The sequence below is a fragment of the Pollachius pollachius genome (assembly GCF_949987615.1).
Source record: "Pollachius pollachius genome assembly, chromosome: 5".
Taxonomy (NCBI): domain Eukaryota; kingdom Metazoa; phylum Chordata; class Actinopteri; order Gadiformes; family Gadidae; genus Pollachius; species Pollachius pollachius.
Window position 1 is genome coordinate 3,008,344 of NC_136938.1, and position 14,449 is coordinate 3,022,792.

Genomic DNA, 14,449 nt, shown 5'->3' on the forward strand with positions numbered 1-14,449 from the left:
GTCGTTTTTACCCGCAAGCGTTCTCGTGTAAACGGGGCCTAAATCATTGAAGTTAAGGCCATTGAATCTCACCTTCATGAAGAAGCTCTGGACGGAGCAGAAGGTCCCAACGAGCAGAGCGATCTGGAGACGGAGTTGCATGGTGCTGCTGTAGTGAGCTGAGATGGTCTCTTAGCGCTCCACCAGGGATGGAGAGATTTATAGGATCGCTCAGACATTGATCTCCTAATAAGGCACAATGCCGGAGAAACGCATGACGGTTATTGCTTTCAGCAAATTTGTGCTATTTTTATTCTGACAACAGAGCCAAATGAAGAAATGAAAGAATATTCGCAATACGTTCACTGTTTCATCACCTCTTTAATGAAGAAAGAGGTGATGCATTATGAATAAAGTCAGTCTTGTAGAAATGTGAGGTGTTTCTCCAGTGAGGGTAGAAAAGGACACCAAAATGACACAACATAAATAATAATCGTTATAAAGTGAATACTCATGTCCAAGCAGAAGAGGCTTTCCTCACATCGATATTCCAACACTTCAACCAAAGAACCGGAGATGCAACACCCTGCCAAGTTCCCCAATGTGGGCTAAAATGCAACAACATGTTTACATGTAATTTGCCCACACTCTGCTGAAACAGCTGGTTAGGACATCTGATTTGGAGCCACGTCATGGATGCAATTATGATGTCTTTCTATAGTCAATTTGCAAACTATTGCAATTTATTTATTTTAACCATTTACTTTTTATTAATTTTCATATTATCATTAATAGAATTTTATTCAAAGTTTGGAAAAATATTGAATCTCCCAATTATTTCCAAATATTAAACTGTGAGGTTCTCTGTTAAAACTGTCATCATTTAAATAATATTAAAAACTAAACACTCCATAATTATCTTAGTGCAATGTACTTTTCATAATAACTTCAACAATGAACAATATTACCATATCAGAATTGATTGGGAATGTTGAATTTGAATATTAGAGGGTAGCTACAATATTCATTAGATAATTCAACGTTACTTTCTAACCACTACATCATCATTCTTTACTTTTTCTTTGAAAATTACGAAAAGCTAAAATGGTCTGCATTATTCTTATGATTATAAGGCCTATTATTGCCATAATCACTTTTAATTAAATTATTATCTGAGTTGCGTTAATAATGTATAATTGTCATTGTCATGTACACTGGTAAAACATAGATACCAGAGACTATTTTACACTATTGTGCATTTATTATTGTAAACCGTTTTAATTTAGATACTATACACCGTTTTAATTGAGATATACATATAGTTCACCGTTTTAATTGAGATATTGTGCACCGTTTTAATTGAGATATTGTTCACCGTTTTAATTGAGGTAATGTAGACCATTTTAATTGAGTTATTGTACACCATTTAAATTGAGATATTGTTCACCGCTTTAATTGATACATCGTCGACAGGTGGTGTCGGAGCGTTTCCATCATGCGCAAAAACACGCGAGAAGAAGAAGCAGAAGAAGACGAGAGTTCCGTACTTCCGGTGCGTCTCCAGCGGGGAGGAGAGACCTCTGTAGTAATGGCGGACACGTGTGGACAGATACTGCTGGGGTCGGGACTCACGGTCCTCTCCCACCCGCTCATGTACATCAAGGTGTTGGTTCAGGTAAGGTCCGGCGGCGGGACATCATGGAGGGGTTATTGTGGAGTCTGGGAGGTGTAGGGGAGAAGATTGTGGAGATAACCTCCGAGCTGCTGACTGACAGCTCCGACTGTCGGGCTGAGATACATGAAATACAAATACAAAAATAATACATACAAATACAAATATAGTACACACAGATACAATTACAACACACACAGATACACCGGGCCCAGCCGGAGAGGACGCGGGTTGGAGGGCGTCCCAGTGTGTCGTGAACTTTGTAAGGTTATTGCTGTGAGTATTAAGTAACGTCAAAGGTCAGAGCCGACACAGTCAACAGACAGACGGACAGATAGGGCGCTGCACCTCCTGCATACTGTAATGATGTGTAGTGTTACATTACTGTATGGTGTTAATGTGTTGTGTTATGGCAGTACTGTTTAGGACTTTGGTATTATGGCAGTACTGTGTGGTATTAAGGCAGTACTGTGTTGTGTTTATGGCAGTACTGTGTTGTGTTTATGGCAGTACTGTGTTGTGTTTATGGCAGTACTGTGTTGTGTTTATGGCAGTACCGTGTAGTGTTATGGCAATACTGTGTAGGACTGTGTGGTATAATGGCAGTACTGTGTGGTGCTATGGCATACTGTGTAGTGGTATGGCCCTACTGTGTAGTGGTATGGCCCTACTGTGTGGTATTAGGGCAGTACTGTGTGGTATTAGGGCAGTACTGTGTGGTATTAGGGCAGTACTCTGTGGTGTTATAGCAGTACTGTATTGTTATTTCATTGTTTTTTAAAAAATGTTGACACCTGTATACAAACAGTACAACCGAATTGTTAACGGAATACACGTGACCACTGATTACGTTCTGCTCTGTGTGTCGAGTCCTAACGAGTGACCTGTGTGTCCTGTGCAGGTCGGACATGAGCCTCTACCCCCAATACTTGGAAGAAACTTGTTTCGCAGGCAAGTGTACCAGCTGCCGGGACTGTTCGCTTACGGTAGGCGGCCCGCTGGTCACGTGTTTCTGTGCGTGTGTGAGTCATTCTGTTATCTTTAAAGAGTCTCTCTCTCTGTTTCAGCAAAGCACATCATAAAGATCGATGGCAAAGCCGGCCTGTTCAACGGGCTGCTGCCCCGGCTCTGTGCCAGCACTATCGGCACCGTGGTCCACGGCAACATACTGCAGGTGAGTCAATCTGTGTGTCCTATTAATACAACCTCAGCTCAGCCCTCAATCTGCATTCAGGGTTGGGCTTGACCATCCTGATTATGTCCTAGTGCAATATGATATCCTCTGAAGAGTTGTGTCGCCTATGTTTAATCTCTTGGTACTTCGATGTGGTCATGTTGGGTACAGATTGGGTTTATTTGGTTGTATCGTAGAAACAATCTTTAGGAAGGCGATGTCCTCTTTAAGGCATAAGACCGAGTGACTGAGTCTGTCTTCCCATTATCTGGAGCAGTGGAAGGGGCTCCGCACTCTGCCACCACTCCTGTACATAAAACGTCTGGATGGAGAATCTACCAAATTTACATATATTCAAAGCCTGTTTAAATATGCTGTGTAGAATGTGTTTGAGTTCACTGTTTGACAGAGGTTGTGTTTAAGTTGGGCCTTTTTATTTAGCAGCTTTACAAACAAAAGGTGGCAATGCTTGAAGGAAAGGATGCTTAACAACATGTGTATACATACAGCGCTAAAACCAAGGGGAGCCCAGCATTAAAATAGTTACAGGGGCAGCATATAAACTCAGTACGGAGAACAAGGGGAGAAAAGTCAATCCAGGTGATGTCTACCAAAAGTAAAAATATTTTCTCTTTTCCAGAAATGCCATGAACGAGGTCAGTTTGAGGTAAGTTAATGACTTGATGGATATTCAATTATTATGTATTGTAGACTCAACATCAAGTCAAAAGGGTTGAATTTACCAAGTAGCTCACTGGGGAAAAGGCTGGTGTCGTGGGTGTGCTATGATGAGATTGGACCCCAGGTTGTGATCAGTGTGTGGGTGTGTTGATTAGAGGGTGTGGTTCTGTTGATCAGAGTGTGTTGATCTGAAGTTGTGGTTGCCTTGATCTGAATGTGTGTGTGCTCTTCTCTCTGCCAGGTGCTGGGGGGCTGTCAGAAGGCCGAGGGGGGCTCCCTACAACACGTCCTCAACGAGGTAACGAACACAGAGGCTCACCTCACCCCCTCAGAGACGTAGGGGTTAACGAGGGCTGGGGTTAACGAGAGCTGGGGTTAACGAGGGCTGGGGTTTTCTATGTTTAGTGTTTGAATTTAGCAGTCACTTACATGCTCACCATATCCTGCAGTTTCAGTAATGCCTGAGTGGTCTTATAGCAGTATAATGTGTATTTCTGTTCCTAACAGACAACAAAAGAGATGGTTGCCCGCTCCTGTGCCACAGTAGTCACACACCCCCTGCACGGTAAAGATACCCCTACTGGAACCTTCTGAGCATTATACTGGAACCTTCTGAGCGTTATACTGGAACCTTCTGAGCATTAGGGCAAGCCTTCTGAATATTAGGGCTAACCTTCTGGAGCTAACCCTCTGAGCATTAGGACTAGCCTTCTTAAGCTAACCTTATGGACATTCAAGCTAACCTTCTGAAGCTTACCTTCTAAAAACTAGGGCTAACCTTTTTCTCTCTGTTTTCCGCAGTGATCACTTTGCGATGCATGGTCCAGTTTATTGGGCGGGAAACTAAATACAGGTACGTGTAACAACTCCTCATCAGGAGGGATGGGGGACGCAGAAGGTTGAACATGTCCTCTCCAACATGTCCTCTCTAACATGTCTTCTCTGTGGTCCTCAGCGGTGTCTTTGACTCCGTCGTCACCATTTATAAAGAGGAGGGCGTGCTGGGATTCTTTGCGTGAGTTCCCATGTTTAATATTTGATGTATAAACCTGCCCCATGTTACTCCCCAATCGGCTGTATTTGGTAATTGAATAGTTTCGGACTAGTGGCTTTAGATTTTTTTTTTGGTTGACCATGAGCCTTCTCTGTCAGTGGGCTGATTCCTCGTTTGCTGGGGGACATCCTGTCTCTGTGGATCTGTAACCTGCTGGCTCACTTCATCAACACGTACGCCATCGACGACACGGTATGCCATCTCTCCTCCACAGAGTTTAGAGTCACAGGGCTCCTCTAACCCTTTACTGTTAGAGAAGCGCAATAAAAGTCAAGGTACTGTTCCTCTTCTGTCCTCCGCAGATGAGCCACACAGGAGAAATCAAGAACTGTTCCCAGGCCGTGACCGGGGTATGTTTCGATCGTCTTGAACAACATCAACAGCAGTGATGAATTTCCTCATTAAGTGGTCATGTTTGCAACTTGTGCTGTCTTGCAGTTCTTTGCCAGTATGCTCACCTACCCGTTCGTGCTGGTGTCCAACCTCATGGCGGTCAACAACTGCGGGTAAGCTGTAGCAAATGAAGACCTAGAAACACATGAGTCCATACCGGACGGCCCTAGTGACTACTAACATCTGTCTCCTCTCCCAGGCTGGCTGGTGGCCTGCCTCCCTACGCCTCCGTCTGCCCCACCTGGGTGGACTGCTGGAGGCATCTAAGCAGAGAGGTAACGCACACCCCCCCGCTGTGGACAGTGTGCAACGTAGATGTATATTAAAGAAACACTGACTGAGTTTAATATACATCTTTGTTGGATGACCTTTACGTAACCGCATTTCCATGTTGGTGCAGCCTTTGTGTGTTTTATAAACATGAACCCTGACGTGGTCACGGTACGTTCTGGGTTCGTCGTGTTCATGTATTTCTGGTGTAACTGTCCTTCTCCTCTCCTCTCCCCAGGGCAACATGAGCAGAGGGAACAGTCTATTTTTCCGGAAGCTTCCTGCAGGAAAGACGTATGCCATTGACCAAAAGAGATTTTTTTAAGTCTAGAAGGATCTGATCAGGTAGACTCTAATTGTATTGATATAAAATAACTGATAACATATTCCTGAGCTGGGGTTGAATGGAGGGCAACCAATATTTCGAAGCACTTGTCGAAGTTGATTTATTATTATTTGTATTAATGTCTGCCATTATGGAAGTAACAATGTTGCATTCTTTTACATCAAGGTCTGCTGCATCTTTCTATTATTTTCATAGCGAATAACCTAATTTAAAACCTAAATGGCACTAAATGTTAAAAGCTGCCAGGCGTTTCTCCAAGATTGTGTGCTCTCACTGGTCAATACGTGTCTCCTCCCCAATGATTGGTGATCGGTCTTCCCTTTACGATGTTTAACGTGACCTTCCACCGAGATGTGATGGTTCTTCTGCTTTGGTTTGCATAAAGCAATGTCTAATTCTGCATGTGTTAGTGTTTAACATTGGATAGGTAACGGGACGCGGAGACCTCCTGTGGTCATGTACTCACTTTTGTCATGCCTGAAACACCACTGTTTGGCCCCTGGCTGTGAATTTAATGCTAAAGGTTCTGTGGATGTTCAGATAAAGGGGGCTCCTCACAGGAGAGGAGGATAGATGACCATACCTCCTGGCCTTCTCACAGTAGTTGAATGCTTGTATGAACTTATTCTGAATGAGCAAAATAAAAATACAAAATTATGCTTTTTTAAAAATGTCTTCCGTTTTATTAGTCTTTTTTTTCCAGTGTTTGATGACATTCAATGTGGAAGCATTCTGTTGTGAATCAGAAACTGCCTCATTGCTATACGGTACCAAGAAAATCTGAGGTTAAAGAAACTTGTGGCCCTTGGCTTCAACAGAGCAGATCTTCTCAGAGCATTTGACTGAAAGCTGACATCTAACACACACACACGCAATGAAATCATCTACCCCAAAAGCACCCTTTATCTGATATACTAGTACACCACACACGGCGGGACTTGCTTCAGGATCCTTGTCATTTGACAAATTATAATGCTATACATATTTACATAAAAATGTATTAAAAAAAAAAGCCATGTTCCATTATTTCTCCAGACAAGATCAGCATAGAGGGGGGTAGTGCTAATGAGACCCGCGTTCCTTCAGCAGTCACATGACTAATGTAAGGGTCTAGGTCTCCGCGGGGGTCTTGTGCTGCGTGTGGATGTGTGCGGTCATCGCCTTCCGGTTGGGTAAGACGAGGCTGCACTGCACGCAGCGGTAGCGCCCCCTGGTGTGCTCCCACAGGATGCGGCTGTTGCCAGGCGATCCTGTTGGATAAAGAACAGCAAGTAATCATTTTAATGCTCTTCAGCACCCAAACACTAAACCCGCATGGTAGGTTCACTCAAAGGGTTTAGTGTTAGTAAAATACAAAACATTGCAGTTGCCATTTCTGGCTGGCTTCAAATGGTGCAAAGTGGGGTTTTCATGTTAGGATCCACATCATCTGAACGGGTCACAGTAGGGAGTGTGATTAGTCATGACGCTGTGGTCACCTTGATTCTTCTTCCAAACTGCTGCAGAGGACGTGGGGGGCTGAGGCGGGGCTTGGACCTGGCCCTGGTTCTGGGCTTCAACCTGGCCCTGGTGCTGCGGCTGGGCTTGGAACTGGACCTGATGCTGCGGCGGGGCTTGGAACTGGCCCTGGTGCTGGGGGTGGGCTTGGTACTGAGGCTGGTGCTCCTGTGGTGCTTGGAACTGGCCCTGGCCCTGGGCTTGGAACTGGCCCTGGCGCTGTGCTTGGGCTGGGAACTGGCCCTGGTTCTCAGTCTGGCCATCAAAGTGAAGTGGGTCAGCGGTCAGCATGTCGCCATCATTACTCGTCAAAGACGGCCGGCTGAAGTTCTGGAGCTGCTGGTAGGAAGGCTTCTCCTGAGAGTCTTTGAGAGGGCTCTGGTCTGAGGGGGGGGCGCTGGCCTGCTGGCTGTGAGAGGGGGCCTGCATGTGGCCGGTCGCTGACTCTCCCTGGGGGGTCCCCTGCTCCTGGCTCCAGTCCTCCCCGGCGGCAGTGAGGTACCCTGTTGGGCCCTCGGGGGCCGGGGGGCCCTGCGTCTGCTCCGTCTTCAGCTTGGCCCGCGACACCTTCGAGCAGGTGTGCAGGTGCATGAGCAGGCCGCGGTGCGAGCGGAGTTTGGCACGGCAGCTCTCACACCTGCAGAGAGGGAAGGGTCAGTATCAGAGAGAGCTGAAGGGTGAGATAATATATATAGATAATAGATCTGCAAGCATCTAGAGCCCGGGTAATAGACTCACAGGAAGAAGATATTTGGTTTGTGATGGAGCCTCATGTGCTGCATCAGTTGTTGCATGTCAGGAAAAGAGTCACTGCAGCCGATCGAGGAACAGAGAAGGATTTTACCTGGGTGGAGCAGAGGTGTGAGTACAGGCATCATGTGTCAGGGAGAGGGGAAATGTACAACATTCGACGGACAGCAACTCAACCATGACGTGCATAGGAATCTATACTATCCCATTCCCACCTGGGATAGACTCAGCAGGAATCTCATGGTCTTTGATATGACTTTCGAGGGCCACCGTGTCCGTGAAGACGCGTTTGCAACCGTAGAGAGGACAGTGCAGCCGTCGGCTCCCTGGAAGAGAAGTTCGGAATGAATACAGTAACTACACAACACCATTACAACTAGGAGAGGTTTCTGCTGCAGGTTTCATGGGACGCACCTTCTGGATGGCGGGTCAGGGTTTGCGATGACATCATCGCAGCAGAGTAGACACTGCTGCAGTATCCAAACCTTATCTTAGAAGAGCAACATGCAAACCAACAACAGAGATACAAGGTAAAGTGTAAAAAGACTGCGCACGCACCTCTACGATCCCGTCCTCCGGAAGCGGAAGCAGCCTCCGGCTTCAGTGTGCAGCAGACATCCGTGGTGGAAAGTTTAGGTAAATTCAGAAGATGCTCTTTATTCATCTCTATTAGGTAAACAGCGTTTGTAGTTTGTATGAGTGCATGCTAGTGATATCGCATGTCACTTTATATAATGCATAATATGATCATGATCTTTGAGGACAAGGGTTCTTGTTGAATGATGCGGAGCTGCACTATGCACAACAGTAACGCCATTTTCAATTGGAATAATTCCACTTCACCTTCGTCCAGGTTTAGTTTATTAAGTGTCCTGTAATGCACGGGAATGATGAGATATAAGACGGTCTTTGGGAAATCTGTGTGGCCATGAGGTCTGCAGGAACCACGAGGGTCCAGGTGGCAGAAAGCCGCTCATGTATTACGTCCTTCATGTTTCAATTGCTCTTGATTCCCGTTGGGACTTGTTATTATATTTCTATAATTTTAACTAACGTTACCCCCAATGCTAAACCACAACTGAAAATACTTTTGAATGTACAATCTTAATGTTCTGTATTCGATTTGAGTCTGGCTTTCCCTCCTTTTCACCCACAGAGTTTCTAATCGCACCTTAGCGCGATGGACCTAAGTGCTGAAGTTATCACGTCAAAATCAAACGTCCCTCCGTCGTGATAAGCCCTCCTGTGAGTCCACCAGTCCAGTGAGACACCATTTTACCAGCTCTGGTAACCTACACTAGAGATAGTATCAGTTAGCACCACGGTTCATCTCTGTAGGCCTCTTACACCATTTCCCAGCATTAGCATGTTAATGGTGGTGTGTTCTGGTCAATGTTTAGTAGTTTATCGTGAAATGAGTTGTCATTATGGAGACATTGTTGTGTGTCAAACCGCTACATCGTTTCTCATGCAAGATGTGACAAAACAAAGTTTGGATTAACCTTGGATACGGATAGGATAACGGTATGTTTACGTTGTTTTAAGATTTTAGATGAATGCAACTCTTGAATACTAATTTAGTACCATTAGTATAACACACTCATACAAGGTGAGGTTTCAGAAGGCTTGTTGGACCCCACTTTACTTGTTGCTGGCTGGTCTGAGATTGCGCTCTTGGATATTTCTTTCTTTATGTAGTTATAGTAATAATAAGTAACCCTGTTCACCCCCTCCAGCATTGTATCTGTCCCTCTTCATGTACATATGCAATACTTCTACTAACATTTTACTATGTGGAATTTATAAGCTGAAAGACATTCAGAAGTAACTATGAGAAACGTTTCTGTTCTTGTTAATTGTGCAGGTTGGGTCAGTTCACCTTTCTGCTCAGAGACCACAGCTCAGGAGCGATCCTCCCAGGTGAGTGATGCAGGGATTTAAATTAATGATGTCCCGTCGTCCCGGGGACGTAATTAATTTTCATTGGGAGGATCAATATTCTCTCTCGGTTCGACCTCGGGACGAAGAGAATTTTGTGGGCGCTGACTTCAGTTTAAGTTTTCAACACTTTCTGCGAACCCGAACGGGTTCGTGGTCGGTGGAAAAGACTTATGTGAAAAGGTAAATGGAAAAATGACTGAGCTTCGTTCATTCGGCTGGCGCGCTCGCGTTTGTGTTCTTCAGTGAGACGCAGAGACTGCTTGCAACAATGGTGACAGCCTTTTTACACTGCCAAGCCGGTTTGGTCGCAGCTTGGCACACCCGGCGATTTCACCGTCTTATCTAAAGTTTCCTGAGTAAAACCGAGGGGGTAAAATCTCCCGTTCGTCACGGCGCAGGCTTTCTTGGTTCACTGGAGAAGTCGGGGCTACGTACGGAGTCTAGATGTGCGGATGAGCTGTAATGTCATCCGTATCCGCTGCCTAATATCAATTTATCCACCCAAAGCAGTATGCAATTTTTTTCAACAATTGATACCCGCACCTGCCCGATCATCGGGTGACCAGAAGTCGCGATTTTGAGTTGCGTGTTCCTAAAATGTCCAACCACTATGAAATGTCCCCTGTTGTCAGCGATTACATATCCAACGTTGTCTTATTATAGCCCGATCAATAACTAAAAGCTACATAGAAAGAATAAAGCTTCCAGCATATTTCAACAATGTGTGAGGGCATACGCAGCAGGGATGATCGAACAGTGGAATGCTTATGGAAACCCAGCAGACGAGCGCTGGGCGGAGATGTTCACGCATTTCAGACGCAGGGAGATTATAGAAAAATATGTTTAATTTGTCAGTATGCCGTTTGCCTAGTCAATATGTTAACCTACTTAATATTTATTTATTTATTTATTTATTTCAACCGTGACCCGCCCGCAATTCCTCCAAGTATTAAGCCTACTTTTTTTTCACACAATCCACCCAACCCGTCGATTATCCACGGTGTCCACGGGTATGACATCTCTAGTCTAGACCTCTTTAGAATAATTAGCATACTCCCGAATGTTTTTATTTTTTTTATGAATGAAGACACCCGCATGCAAGAATGAGTTCACGTCTGAGTGTAGGCTACAAACGCGATTAACTATTTACAAGTGCAAAAACGCCAACATATTCTTTATTTTGCTGACCGCCACAAAAGCCTCGTAAGGACAGTTCCTTTGCGTTTCTCTCGTAGATCTCACCATCTTTCAACGTCTTTGTTTAATGCGACTGCAACACCTTCTCTTACATATTCACCAGCTCGCGAATTTCGCTTTCTCTCCAGTTAGAACTGCTCATGATGATATTGCTGCGTTTTCTCTGTGGAGACAGCACAACACCTCTAACCAAGAACCCCCCGGAACCGCGGAGCCGTCGCATTTACATCAGAGTGAAACCAAATAAACCGCCAATGTGTGTAGGGTCCAGGAGGGTAAATTGGGGTGCTAGCTCAAGCAGGCAATTTACCTCAGGCAGTGTAAACGGGCTGACCGTGCCGCGAAAAAGGCGTGAGCAGCTCCTGCTGCTAGCGTGATTTCTCCTGCATGAAACGGGTGAAGTTGGACTGGAGGTCTCGCCTAGCCAATGACACTCTGACATCTTGAAGCTAAACAAATCTAGTCTGGAAATAAATATATTATTTTATTAACATAATGTATTGTGTTTTATTATATTATCAGTAAGTAACAACTCATAATGTAAAAAAAGATTCTTGGGAAAATTCGGGACGATGCGGGACGGTTCAAAATGTTTTTCACAACGTTTCCGGGACGTTGGTGAAAAAAGTTAGTGTTAACCCCTGGAGTGATGACTCGGGGCTCACCTGGCCCGGGCGGCGACAGGTCTCTCTCATTCTCCATCAGTCTGTTTATAACGTTGTCAAGAGTCAAGAGGAGGCCGACATTCTGTGCTGATATACAAATGTATTTCACAAACTCAGAGATGGAACTGGGCTTGGTTTAGGGGATGTTAAAAGTTGGAGCCTCCGTTGACTTCTTACCTTTTGACCTTGTTCAGGCGTGGCCTCCTAGCTGAACAGACACCATGTGTGACCGCCTCTCTGCCGGCGGCGGCCGCGAGCCGCGGATCCGCGGGGGCGTGGTCAAGGTGCCGGGCGACCTGGAGCTGAGCGACTCGGACCCTGAGGACCCGGGGGCTGGCCCCCCACTGGACGCCGAGGTCAGGGAGCTGAACTCCTCCAGCGAGGAGGAGGAGGAGGTGGCGACGGTGCGCTGCGGCCGCCCGCTGCCCGCAGCGCCGCTCAGCAACTTCAGCCTGAAGGGCGGCAGCAGCAGCTTCTCCTTCCGCAGCCGCAACATCTTTGACTGCCTGGACACCGTCACCAAGGAGACCTCCTCGCTGGGCAAGGACGGCGTGGCTATGGAGACCGCCTCCCCACCGGGCAAGGACGGCGTCACTATGGTGACTTCCCCCAAGCCGGGGCAAGACGGCGCCGTCGACGGGGTCTTCGTGAGGCCCTCGCCTCCGCCGCCACTTGGCTGCGGGAAGAAGACCGGCGGGCCGCAGGCGGGGCGGAAGCGCCACGTTACCGAGGACCTCGGGGACCCGGTCCAGGTCCCGGCCCGCAGAGGGGCCCCGGACTACCTGCTGCACCCGGAGCGCTGGACGCGCTACAGCCTGGAGGAGGTGGCGGAGACCAGCGACAGCCGCAACCGAAGCGTGGCGCTGCAGTACCTCCTCAGCCTGCAGCAGAGCCAGGAGCCGGCCCCAGGGCCCGAGGGGGCCCGCTTCGTCCCCCCCGACCCGTCCTGCGCCCCGGCCCCCGAGGGCAGCGTGGGGCCCTCCCCCCACAGGATCATCTTCTCCAGGCCCAGCCGGGGCCCCGGGAGGGAGGAGCGGGGGGACGAGGGGAGAGTGGCCGCAGACAGAGGGGGAAGGAGGGGAGGTCTGAGCCACCTGCAGGAGGAGGAGGAGGAGGAGCAGCAGGACCTGGACTCCAGCACGGCCGCCCTGCCTCCCAAGGTGGAGCAGAGGAAGAGAAGGATGGGGCCTGGGAGAGGAGGAGGAGGAGGAGGAGGAGGGCTGATGGAGGAGGAGGAGGAGGAGGAGGAGGAGGAGGAGAAGAGCGAACCAGAAGTCGTGCCAGAGTTCGCCTCCTTCAGGAAGGCTCACCGCAAGAACTACAGGAAGACGTCCGAGCAGGAGGATGAATGAGGGACTGCTGACCGGACCCCCAGGGAGTCTCTCCTGGCCTCTCTCCATCAAGGGGGGCTCTGTCACCCAGCACTGCCCCGGAGAATACCACTTAATAGTTGGGGTAATTTGTGTGCTGATTGGGGTGTATCGCTGTACAGAAGTTATTTTATAATAAAAATGCTTTTTGCAAGCTAAGCTGATACAATTAGATCTTTTTTTTTAAGTTGTTTTGATTTCACCCCAGAAAAACTTCTGATTTCAAGCTGTCTTAAACTGCCCTATTTCATCATATTTTTTTTTAAAGAAAACAAACAAAGACATCATTTAACAATTAGCTTTAATTAAAAAATTGAATTTCAGACATTTGAAAAGTGAATTGATTGCATTATAGAAATATGAAAAAGCATCTGCATGTGAATGACAGGGTTGCATTTAACATTTGCCATATCCTAGAATTAGATATTTTAATTGTGCTCCTTAGTCGCTATAGAAAACCATAATAAGGAATCTTGAGGTCGGATCAACGGCAGATACTCCGATCAACCGATCAGCACAAGGAATTTAACCTTTCATTGAGTTACAAATGCCCTATCACTAAACTGAAATGAAAAGTCATCAGAATTTAGTTTGATTAGCTGACAAATACAATATAATCTAAATATATAATGTAATTATAGAAAATTTAGTGAACAATGTAAAATAAATTACATTATTAAGAATATAAATTACAGAAGAGAAATTGGAAAACAAAATCAAATGTACATCTTATTTAAACATAATAAAACAATGTTTTATAATTCATCAATGTCAGGTGTCCATGCAGTCTAAAAAGTATGGGATGACCAGTAACCCGTTCCCTCTGAACTATTCTATTCTATTCTATTCTATTCAATGCAAATTAGAAGAGCACCGGCTAATTTACATTTTGGGTTTCCTTCTCCAATTCGTTGTTTCTCTTCGAGCTTTTGTTTCTCTTCGAGGGTTTGTTGCCGTGTTTCAACAAACGAGAGACACTGGACAGACAGGACAGACATGGTGTCCCCCTTTGTACACTGACTCCTGATTCTAGTCACGTTCTGACACTATATGAGTCAGTCCCAGTAAACCTACATATCGTCCCGATACACGGTAAACCTCTACATATCGTCTGTCCCAATATACCTCTACATATCGGCTTTCCCATTGAACCTACATATCGTCTTTCCCAGTAAAGCTGGGGTTTCATTGAGAAATGAGAAAACGTTATTTTTCCTGTGTCAATTCTTCATACGAGATGAAAAGCAGGGCCATTGTGAGACAAAACGATTGTGTAAATTGATCAAAATGAGCACATATTTACATTCTGCAGCACTTAATTGTGAAGGCCTAGACAATATACCCTGAACAAACAGCAAGTGGGGAAGAAAATAAATGCTAGTCTATAAACTAGAGAATAGCCTTTAAAACAAGTAATGTGTAAAAGTTTTCAAGTTATTTTTTTGGAAGATAGAGAAGAT

At 46.1% G+C, this 14,449-nt stretch overlaps 3 protein-coding genes across 7 annotated transcripts; 2 read left to right on the forward strand and 1 right to left on the reverse strand.

Moving 5' to 3' along the window:
• Positions 1-1,525: 1,525 nt before the first annotated feature.
• mtch2 (mitochondrial carrier homolog 2) lies at positions 1,526-6,223 on the forward strand. The gene is made up of 13 exons (XM_079736387.1): positions 1,526-1,654; positions 2,553-2,637; positions 2,719-2,825; positions 3,466-3,492; positions 3,748-3,804; positions 4,014-4,071; positions 4,308-4,359; positions 4,462-4,521; positions 4,659-4,752; positions 4,863-4,910; positions 4,999-5,066; positions 5,153-5,228; positions 5,462-6,223. Exons 1-13 carry the CDS (start codon positions 1,568-1,570, stop codon positions 5,546-5,548), a joined length of 906 nt encoding a protein of 301 aa, XP_079592513.1. The 5' UTR covers positions 1,526-1,567; the 3' UTR covers positions 5,549-6,223.
• A 60-nt stretch (positions 6,224-6,283) lies between these two features.
• Positions 6,284-8,379, reverse strand: znf414 (zinc finger protein 414). The gene is made up of 5 exons (XM_079736374.1): positions 8,231-8,379; positions 8,032-8,142; positions 7,805-7,910; positions 7,048-7,703; positions 6,284-6,819 (listed from the first exon to the last, which is right to left on the reverse strand). The coding sequence occupies exons 1-5, from the start codon at positions 8,265-8,267 to the stop codon at positions 6,680-6,682; spliced, it is 1,050 nt and encodes a 349-aa protein (XP_079592500.1). The 5' UTR covers positions 8,268-8,379; the 3' UTR covers positions 6,284-6,679.
• Positions 8,380-8,409: 30 nt separating this feature from the next.
• Positions 8,410-13,623, forward strand: tssc4 (tumor suppressing subtransferable candidate 4). 5 transcript variants are annotated; one of them, XM_079736124.1, is made up of 4 exons: positions 8,410-8,489; positions 8,973-9,103; positions 9,681-9,736; positions 11,814-13,623. In XM_079736124.1, the coding sequence occupies exon 4, from the start codon at positions 11,841-11,843 to the stop codon at positions 12,969-12,971; it is 1,131 nt and encodes a 376-aa protein (XP_079592250.1). In that variant the 5' UTR covers positions 8,410-8,489; positions 8,973-9,103; positions 9,681-9,736; positions 11,814-11,840; the 3' UTR covers positions 12,972-13,623. The 5 variants fall into 5 exon arrangements, with proteins under 5 accessions (XP_079592250.1, XP_079592248.1, XP_079592249.1 ...); XM_079736122.1 differs by having other exon boundaries at positions 8,973-9,061; XM_079736123.1 differs by having other exon boundaries at positions 8,413-8,452; positions 8,973-9,061.
• Positions 13,624-14,449: the final 826 nt, after the last annotated feature.

Coding starts and splice junctions, on each gene's coding strand:
- mtch2 (XM_079736387.1), top strand. CDS start 1,568: ATGGCGGACACGTGTGGACAGATACTGCTGGGGTCGGGACTCACGGTC. Junction 4,360..4,461: donor GGGCGGGAAACTAAATACAG/GTACGTGTAACA, acceptor TGTGGTCCTCAG/CGGTGTCTTTGACTCCGTCG. Junction 4,522..4,658: donor GGCGTGCTGGGATTCTTTGC/GTGAGTTCCCAT, acceptor CTTCTCTGTCAG/TGGGCTGATTCCTCGTTTGC.
- znf414 (XM_079736374.1), bottom strand. CDS start 8,267: ATGATGTCATCGCAAACCCTGACCCGCCATCCAGAAG. Junction 8,143..8,230: donor CCTGACCCGCCATCCAGAAG/GTGCGTCCCATG, acceptor CTTCTCTTCCAG/GGAGCCGACGGCTGCACTGT. Junction 6,820..7,047: donor AGTTTGGAAGAAGAATCAAG/GTGACCACAGCG, acceptor TTTATCCAACAG/GATCGCCTGGCAACAGCCGC.
- tssc4 (XM_079736124.1), top strand. CDS start 11,841: ATGTGTGACCGCCTCTCTGCCGGCGGCGGCCGCGAGCCGCGGATCCGC.